The 10269-nt window shown below is 44.2% G+C and overlaps 1 protein-coding gene across 3 annotated transcripts in view; it reads left to right on the top strand.

The window, feature by feature from the left end:
* The window catches only part of Sec24b (SEC24 homolog B, COPII coat complex component), a 73490-nt gene that overhangs the window by 7718 nt on the left and 55503 nt on the right, over positions 1-10269 (top strand). For all 3 annotated transcript variants that reach the window (XM_029475011.1, XM_021158257.2, XM_029475010.1), the window contains exon 2: positions 6195-6938. In XM_029475011.1, the coding sequence (XP_029330871.1) occupies positions 6195-6938 (744 nt within the window). The remainder of the gene's footprint in view (positions 1-6194; positions 6939-10269) is intronic.

Raw genomic sequence — 10269 nt, 5'->3', positions numbered from 1 at the left:
CAAAGCGACAGGGTTCAGCAGTAGGCGTGGCAGGACGAATGAGCAGGAAGCTCCACCCTTGAGCAAGCAGGTTCAAGCAGGTGGGGGGAGACCACAGTTAAGGATAATAGAACTATTTTAATAGATGTCATCAGATTAATACCTTAATGCCATCTATAGTCTTATTCTCCTCTGCCATGTAGCCTTACATGCACGCATGCATGTGTTGGGGGCAGGTATGGAGGTCAGTTGACATCTTTGGGACATCAGTTCTCTCTTATCACATGGGTCCCAGGGATCAACCTCAGGTCCAAAGGCTTGGTAGCAAGTACCTTAACAATCTGAACTGTATTACTAGTCCCAGCTTTGCAGTCTAATTTGTTGACCATCTTATCCAGAGGCATTCAAGCACCACAGGCGACCCTTAGCTCAGGGCTTCCTGCCTGCTGTCTAGAGTGCAGAGTGGGGAGGTTTGTCACCAGCTCAGGAGAGGAGAGTCAAAGCTTAGAATCCAGTTTCTAATGCATGTATGTACTCTTGCTCTGTGCTTCAGCAAAATTCTTCTTCCCTTTCTGAGACGAGAGCTTCACTGTGCAGTCCTGACTGGCTGGGAACTCCACTGTGTGGACCAGGCTGGCCTCGAACTCCCAGAGCTCTACCTGCTTGTGGGGTTAAGGGCATATTGCTGATAGTGTCTCCTTGGGTCATTTAGATTGTGATGCTGAATAAGTAATGAAAAGGAGCCCTCCCACTCCTGCCCCAACCACTGATCAGATAGTGTACCACTTCCTCCCCTGCTTTTCTGTAATGAACTTTAAAGTCTGTCTTTGAGCTGTCAGCAGGCACAGTATGCCCGTACTTGTTGGAGTGGTTGAGAGGTCCTACAGAGGCGCCATTATTTCCCAGTATTGTACGGGAAATGTGGCAGGAGAGAGCCAAGTCGCAATTAAGCAGAGGACAGGTATTTACATAGATTTGACTTGTTGTCCTCATTGTTCCCTTCTGAAAACTGTAGTGGCAGGAAGTGAGTGAGTTATGTATTTGAATGTGTGGGGCTTTTCACATTTTATTGTTAAGATAGTGAAAGACTTCCGAGATCTGTCTTTAGTCAGTTGTCTCAGGTGAATTGTAATTAGGTAAAGAACCTATTGGGGGGGTAAATTGTTAACTTAGTAGTGTATAGTTCTACACTTAGACTCTGAATTATGGAAGTGGGTATTTGTCTCCTTTACACCTGATTATAAGTTATCTTTGTGTTGGCTATAGAACATGTATTGCATGCCCCCAGATAGTTTCTCCTACCTTATTTAGTAATTATAAATAAACAGAAAGTGTAACTTTTACTCAGCTCTGAGGAGCAGGAATCTTCCATATTATTATGACAAGGAATACAGTGGTTCTTTGCTACAGTGGATTTTATAAGTCTTACTTTTTGTTGTTGATACTGTGTCATTTGAGGTATGGTAGAACCCCTATTTCCTTACACATGGCAGGAAAACTAGATACTAGAAAAATCTGAGCTGGCGATGTGGCTCAGTGTTAGGACATGTATTAGCATGTGCAAAGCCCTGGGGGTTGATGGGATTGTGAGGGGGATGGGATAGTAATTAAGGTCTGCCCAGAGTCAAAAATAGTTGGAATTAAGACTAGAATCCTGTTGTTGGGACATGTGGCCACTTGCTTGGCTAAAGCGAGCCATGTTTAGTGTGGTGAGGGCAGAGGGGCTTGAGTTAAGCTTCTGTCATGTCTGAGCCCTTGACTCAGTTACAGCCCTGTCACTGCCAAAGCACAGATACCTTTTTCTCCTTAGTTTTCCTTTCTCTGTGTATTGGTGTTTTGCCTCTCTGTATTTATATGCATTACATACATACCTAGTGTCTGTGGAGGGCAGAGAGGTTATTGAGTCCCCTGGAAATGGATTTAAGGATGGCTGTGAGCTGCCATGTAGGAGCTAGGAATTGAACCTGGGTCCTCTGCAAGAACAGCCGTAGCTTTCCACACATGTAGCTTACCACACTGATGCTGGCATTGCTTTTTGTTAGCGCATTATAGACACTATTAAATATACTCTATCTACATCCCTCTTCTAAGTGCTTTACATATTCGTGCCTTTCAGGTCTTTGAAGGCAAAGTAGTATATCCACCTTATTTCTAAGAGAGAGAGAGACAGACAGACAGACAGACAGACAGAGAGAAAATAAGATGGTGAGAGTCATCTTAGCCCCTGGGGCTATGCTATAGACCTATATAGTCCAGCTACCTGGAAGACTGGGGCAGGGGGATCATAGGCTTGGCCTGCCTAGGCTGCAGGGAGAATTCAAGGCCCTTTAGCTCAGTGGCAGCATACTTGAGGAGGACTTCAGCTCAACCCCCAGTATCAAGAAAGAAAAAACGGGCTGGAAAGATGGCTCAGTGGTTAGTAGCATTTTTTTCAGAGGCCCATGGTTCAATACCCAGTGTCCATATGGTGTCTCACAGCCATCCATACTTGCAGTTCCAGGAGATTCAGTGTCTTCTGACCTCAGAGCACACTAGGCATACACACGATGCATGTTCATACATGCAGGCAGAACATTCATACACATAAAAGAAATGGATAATTTTTTTAATTAAAATGCTTCTAGAATACTTGACATGCTGGTAAAGCAAACTGTTAGTGTTGGGAATATGCGCATTATTAATTGGTGGTTCTTCTTGGAGAGAGCTGTAGCATGCCCCTCTTTGTTTTTTTGTTTGTTTGTTTGTTTTTTGAGATAGCCTCTTGCTATGTAGTCTAGGCTGGCCTTGAACTCATAATCCTCCTGTCTTAGGCCCTTAGTGCCAGGACCATAGGCAAGTTGCTCAGCGTTGTGGTCATTTTTAAAGCACAAACTCTCAAGTTCATTTGCAGGAAACCCATCTCTTAATTGATCATAGAAGTTCATCTTCTGAAATGATGTTTGTTGATGAGGATTTAGTAAATGTTACCTAAAATGAATTATTCGTATATATTTTTTAAAGATTTATTTATTTATTTTATGTGAGTACACTGTAGCTGTCTTCATACACACCAGAAGAGGGCATCAAATCTCATTACAGATGGTTGTGAGCCACCATGTGGTTGCTGGGGATTGAACTCAGGACCTCTGGAAGAGCAGTCAGTGCTCTTAACTGCTGAGCCATCTCTCCAGCCCCACTCTGTATTTTTCTAAATAAGGATTTATTCATGATAACAGAATAGTGTCTAGGATACATTAAAAAATAGTTGTAGAGCCATGCTAGGGTTCACTCATGCAGTTACACAGAAAAACCACTGGTTCCAGATGTGCACGGGTAGTAGAATATCAGTGATCAGAGTAAGAAGGGGTCTTTACATTCTTTATATAGATTGCTAACACTACCCTCCACCACAGTGCTGGAGACTGAACCCAAGGCCCTGTGTGTCCTAAGCATGTGCTCTACCACTTGAGTAGACTCTGATTTTATAAACTCTCATAGTTAGGGCAAAGAAGAAGCTAATAGCAAAAGGTATGGATTCCCCTCTTGATGCTTTTAAACTTTAAAAAGAATGTATTGTTTGACAATTTTATAAATGTATGTATGTTCGTTGTTCATAGTTTTCCCACCATCTTCCTTTCTCTCATATACCCCACATGTCCCTTCATATCCACTGTTTGTTGTTAGTCACTGATTCCCGTGAACTGTGCGCCACTCTCATGCCTGGTGCTGTGTTCCGAGCTACGGTTCTCGCCGGCAAGAACACACTCGGGACAACCGGAATCTTCTGCAGCAAAAAGCTTTATTGCTTCTTCAAGAGGGAAGACCCAGACCCCGGAAAATGGGGTCGCTTATATAGCCCTCAGCCATGGCGTTTCAGCACCTGATGTGGCGTGTCAGCTCCTGATTCGTTGCTCGCCCATCACCCCACTACTACGTCCCGAGATGGGCAGTGACTAAGCGTGAGTTCACTCTCGCACTGCGCACAAGGCTTGTTTACTACTTAGGCACAGCAGAGGCCAGCGCCATCTTATAATGGCGATTGCTCGGCACGGCTCTCCACAGTGCTGACTAATGCTAAAGCGGGGTGTGGGAGGGTTAGTTTAGTGGGGTGCTCCCTGTGATGCTGGGAATTGAGCCTGGGTCCTCATGAAGAACAGCTGAACCTGGGGCCTTCTGAAGACAGCTAGTGCTCTTAACCTCTGAGCCATCTCTCTAGCCCACACTTGTAATTCTTTCTACCCTTACTCTTCGAGGATGTCCTCTGAACTCTGGGAAGAGTTGGGTAAGATAGATGTGCTTATGTAGGGCTGGTTTCTCAACAGCTACTCATTCTTAGTATTTTGTCTAGATATGAGTCTGTGTTAATGCTGCCATGGCTAGAAATGTCTTAGATCAAGGTTGAGGGTAGCTGTGGTCTGAGTATAAGCATACATACGTGGATATTGGCAACATGGTCATCTTGCCAACAAGAGTGGCCGCTGGGCATGGTAGCAGATGCTCAGTCTCAGAGGCAAGTCAGGGAGTGCTGAACTAGACGACGAGTCTCGTCTATAGAAGCTCCCAAACAGGCCAGCTGAGACTATGTAGTGAGACCCTGCCTCAAAACAAAAACAAGCCTGCTGTGCTGGTGCATGCCTTTAATCTCAGGGGCAGCTGGATCTCTTGAGTTCTAGGCCAGCCTGTCTAATCAGACCAGCCATAGCTACAAGGTGGGACATTGTCTCAAAAAAAAAAGGAAACAAAACAACCAGAAAAAGAAAGAAAGAAAGAAAGAAAGAAAGAAAGAAAGAAAGAAAGAAAGAAAGAAAGAAAGAAAGAAAGAGAAAAGAAAAGAGAGAGAGAGAAACAAAGAAGCCACATTGATAAAATGGGTTTTCTCCTAAGGAGATAACCTTGCCAGCCTTGGGCTTCTGGCCAGGTTTACAGTTCCTTCAGACAGAACAAGATGAGACCAAATCGGAAGTGTTTGCTTACCCTGGAAAGCCTCATGTCAGTGTTTCCATGGGTATATCTTGCCTAGAAGGCCTGTACTGTAGCATGCAGAGTCCCACCCTGGGTAAGACCACAGCAGCCAACCTAATGCCTTCTGGCAATGTGAAAGCTGGCCAGCTGGACGTTTGCTGGGTAATTCCAGTTTGGCTTTTCTATGTCCTGCAACCACAGTGTGCTGAGTCTTCACTAGTGCCTTACCATTTAGTTGTAGTAGACAACCAAGGACGTTGGGAATAGCTTGTATTGTTTTGGGGGACTCTGGAGCTTTCTTGATGAATAACATGTAGGGAAATATCTCATGCCTGGCATCAAAGTTTTCTTTAATAAATCATGTTTTCTGGAAGCAGCAGTGTCCAATTAAATTCCTTCTTGTATTTTTTAAATTGCCTTACAAAGCAATTTTATGTGTTTCTATATGACTTTTTCATACATGCTTAGTTTTGGTTAACTCATCCTCTGACAGTCTTCCTTTCTCCTATCCTCCTTGCACCTACCCCCTTTCTTTTAAGTCAAAGTCTTGGTATATATCCTTGGCTGGCCTGGAACTCAAAGCATCCATCCATATGGGGTTATAGGCAAGAAGAGGGCATCCTGTCCCCTGGGACTCGAGGTCCAGACAGCTGTGAATTGACATGTGGGTTCTGGGAATCAAATCCAGGTTCTCTTGGACGAGTAGCCAGTGCTTATAACTGCTGAGCCATCTTTTCAGCCCCTGTGTCATAGTTGGTTAAGGAATACTGACTTGGGAGCCAACAGTTATATGGTTTCATAGATTCTAGTCAAGCTATCTGTTAGGCTTTCATTGTCTCAAGACGCGGTTGAATTTGAAGGATGCTAGCATATTCATGTGTTTATTGGCCGTGGTTTCGCTTTGGCTGTCTATTCCTTACCACATGGCTTTCCTTCCTTGTCTGTGTTACAGGGTCATTCGGGTCTGAGTTATCAGGGGAGGGAGCACTAGAGTTAAGACTGTGCTAATGCAGGAAGTAGTTTCTCAGCACCTTTGCTCCTGCTCATGGAGATGAGTCCTGATCCAAGGTGGGGGAAGATGGACTCCTCGAGGGTTTGAGAGCAGGGGTGCGGCCTCACTAGGGATGGTTTTGGAGTCTGGCTACATGATGCCTGTGACAATATGTATCTTTGACAGTGTGGTGGGGTTGTGGAGAAAAAGATTAATGGGGCCAGCATTTAGATGGGAGCTATTTATGCATCATCTCTTAGTACAATGTTGTAATGTTTTTCAGGCCCCGCACAGAGTCCAATGCAAGTTCCATCTGGGTATGGGCTGCCTCATCAGAGCTATATGGTCCCTTCAGGACATTACTCTCAAGGACCTGGGAAAATGACCTCCTTGCCATTGGATAGCCAGTGTGATAGTTACTACTCTCGTCCATATACAGTACCAACACAAAATGCGGGGACTCCCAGCTCGGCAAACCAACCAGGAACCCAGCAGATGTATGGCAGAGGTCCTTCCGCCCCTCACATGGGGGGCTCCACGCCCGGATCTTTCCAAGGAGTTCCAGCATCAGCATCCCATTCCTATCCGAGTGCCTCCCAGCCCTACTCCTCTGTTGGGAATCGCTACAGTAGTCCTGCCCCGCACTCTGCCAGTGCTTCTGTTGCTTCTCAGGGATATCCCTCTACCTGTAGTCATTATCCCATCTCCACTGTGTCCAATGTCGTGTATCCCAACGTTTCCTACCCCTCGCTGCCTGCCAGTGAGCCATACGGGCAGATGTTTACCTCTCAGAGTGCTCCTCCGCCTGCCAGGCCACTTACAGAGTCATACTCTGGCCCCAGCACAGCTCTTACCTACCCCTCGAGACCTCCACCTCCACCTTCGCAGCAGCAGCAGCAGCAGCAGAGTCATTCAGGATATAGTTCTCTACCATGGTCAGGTCCAGCCCTTCCTCCAGCCCAAGACAGCCTCATCCGAAACCAAATGGGATCCTTGGCTACAGCAAACAGCCACCCAACTAATAATGGTAAGTTGAGTATGAAATTCACCAGAACAGGACTGACAGTCTGAACATTAGAGTCTTGCTAACAGTGGTATTTCCTGATGGGAATCCTGGAGATTTGCTCACTGTTGCACTGTATCTGCTTAGGTCTCTGTGGTATTTTACTGAGTCTCCCCAAACCCTTGCTGTATCCTCATTCATAGTTAGCTCCTCAATGGTCTGTTTGAAGAGCCTGCTTCCATGCCCTGACAGTGTTTGTTGATGTCTTTTATGCCTCTGCATTACTCGTCCCTAACATGGTTTGGACAGCTTGGACACGAAAATTCTATTTTGATGATGTTTCTTGTTGGTCATTATTTCTGTTCATACTAGCTCCACTATTATTTAAAAAAAAAAAAAATGGTCAGAATCATTATCCCGCCTTCCTAAACTGTGCTTCCTGGAGATAAAGGCTGCTTTCTTATTCTTAAATGAGTGCACTAGGATGAAGAAGGGGAAGTAATGTCATGTGACTCCTTGATAGTTAAGTCTGTTACTTAAACCTTTGTAATTTTACTTATATAAGGTATGCATAGTACGTATGATAAAATATAAGTGTATGTGTGTGTGTGTGTGTGTGTGTGTGTGTGTGTGTGTGTGTGTATCTGCCAAGCCAGGAGATGCCACTGTGTATCTATATTTTAAGTGTTCTGTTTTCATGGAATATTCTTACTCACTTTGAAGTTGTGAACTTGAATCTAATGATGTGCTCTTGAAGGGAATGAAAATGTTTGCACAGCACTGGGTGGTGGCGGCGCCCACCTTTAATCCCAGCACTAGGGAGGCAGAGGCAGGCAGATATCCGAGTTTGAGACCAGCCTGGTCTGTAGAGCAAGTTCCACGACAGCCAGAGATACACAGAGAAGCCCTGTCTTCAAAGAAACAAACAGAAAACAAAAGGAAAAGAAAATGTGCATCCAAAACGGTACCTGATGAAGCTGTGGTAGTGTGCGTTCTGGGTGTTGCATTTAGATTATAACTATCCCTGCTGTCAGATGTCGCCGGCAGTAAGGATAGTCAGGACAGTTAGAGTATTTCACGTTTTAATTAGAATTTATAGTAGTACTGAACTGTACACTTGCATTAATAGGCAAATACTGTGATGACATGGAGAAAAGACCTTCAGTCCAGCTTGCAGACAAGAGTCAGCCTTGGGGTTTTAGGTGATTGCGTTAAGGAGTCCAGTGTGTTTGCAGTGCCGTGGTTAGTTGTTAACTTAGACTGAAGTTTTCATCAGTTTATCCCGTTTCAAAACTGTCTCTGTAGAGGATGAATCTCTAGTCTTGTTAAATACTCTAGTAGAAATGATGGTCAACAGATGAGAACAGAAACCTTTTCTTTTTTTTAAAGTTTAAAGTGACAGACCACAGTTACCTCAGAGAAGTGTGATGATAGAAGACAGCACTTGCCTCAGATTGGTTGGTATAGTTTGAAGGGAAAAGAAGACTCACAGGTGTTCACGACTCCAGCTTGAATAGCTTGAACAGGGGCACAGAACTAGCTAAGAATCGGTCTCCTAGCAGGTCCTAGAGAATTTCATGTCCTAAAAGATAAGGGCTACCTTGTCTGTCATTTTTTTGTTCTTTCGTTTTCCTTATTTCTTTTAGAGAGAAAGACAGACAGAGATGGAGACTGACTGGTGTACTGGAACTTACTCTGTACTAGGTTGGCCTCACATAGAGATCAACCTGCCTCTACCAAGTACCAGAATTAAAGATGTGTGCCACCACATCCAGAAAAGATTATTTTTTATGCATATGAGTGTTTGCATGCATGTATGTTTATGTGCATGCCTGTTGCCTATGGAGGTCAGAAGAAAGTATTCACTTACAGAGAACTGAGACACTGTGTGGGTGCTGGAAACTGAGCCTAAATCCTCTGCAAGAGCAGCAAGTGCTCTTAGCAGCTGAGCCATCCCTTTAGCTGCACTGGACTTACCTCTGTAGAAGGCAGATTTTCACTGAGTAGCTCCTGCTGCCCGTGAATCTCAGAGATCTGCCTGCTTCTGCCTCCTGAATGCTGGGGTTAAAGGTGTGTGCATCCACGCCTATAGTATTCTTTTAAGGCTATAAACTACATACACGTCAGGCATTTGTTTTACATTGTGGCAGTTTACACGTTTTTGCTTCTGTCCCATTCCCTTTATGTAAAGGGCAGCCTCTCTGTTGGCATGCTCCTCGGATCCTTAGTGTTGGTAGATCTACCCACTACCCATTAGCTGTTTGAGCGCAATCATGCCAGGGCTGGTTCTGGGGTAAGGAGATAATTGTGATAACAAGATAGATTCTTATAGTTCAAGCTTGTAGTCCACTTGAGGCAACAGACATCTGCCGGACACCAACAAATGCAGACCTGCTGTGTCAGTGACAAGAAGTGGAGGTACAGTCCTTGGAGCACTTGTGGTGGGCACAGTGGCCTATTTTGGACTCAGGGGAGTTTTCTCTCATGAAATGATATTTTTAGCTGCAATCTGAAGGATGGATTTCTCAAGAATAAATTGTGGCCAAAATAAATATTTAGATCTTTTAAATTTAAAATATTTAAAAAGGCAAAACTTAAAAATTCTTCAGAGGAAATAGACTATCTCCAGAACTTTGGAGTGACCAAATTTTATAAAGAAAGCCCACACAGTGCTCATACTAGCCATAAAGGGCGAACATGAAAACCTCAAGTAATGTCTAATGAAAAAGTTTTTATCTTTGACATGCAGTATAAAATGAAACAAACTAGAAAGTAGGAGGGGAAACGATATTTTTCTAGGCTACACAAATACATATACAAATTGATGTGAAAAAAGATCATAACTAAGAGAAAACTGTAGTTGTCATAGATGATATAAAGCAATCAGAGGAAACCCAGAATATCTACTAGAGCAATAAAAATGAGAAACTCTGCCAATACTACAGGTTCAGTGAAGTGTCTAAGAGAAGCTGCAACAGCACAGGGTAAACTGAGGCAGGTGGCTGTAGAGTTGGCAGTGGTCTGAGCACTAATGGCACCCAGCATTGGTCTCTGCAGATAGCAGCAGGTGATTAAAAGGAGACAAGAAGGAGGCAGAAACCAGAGCTGATTGTGACTGGTATGCTGCCACTGATGGTGGCTGGCAGTTAGAGAAAAGAAAGGATAAAAATCTTCCGGTAGTACTATGTCCAATTTTCTGAGGAACCGCCAGACTGATTTCCAGAGTGGTTGTACAAGCTTGCAATCCCACCAGCAATGGAGGAATGTTCCTCTTTCTCCACATCCTCGCCAGCATCTGCTGTCACCTGAATTTTTGATCTTAGCCATTCTGACTGGTGTGAGGTGGAATCTCAAG

The sequence above is a fragment of the Mus caroli genome, chromosome 3 (genome assembly GCF_900094665.2).
Source record: "Mus caroli chromosome 3, CAROLI_EIJ_v1.1, whole genome shotgun sequence".
NCBI lineage: Eukaryota > Metazoa > Chordata > Mammalia > Rodentia > Muridae > Mus > Mus caroli.
The sequence above is the reverse complement of the archived record's forward strand: the minus strand, read 5'-3'. Positions and strand labels throughout refer to the sequence as shown.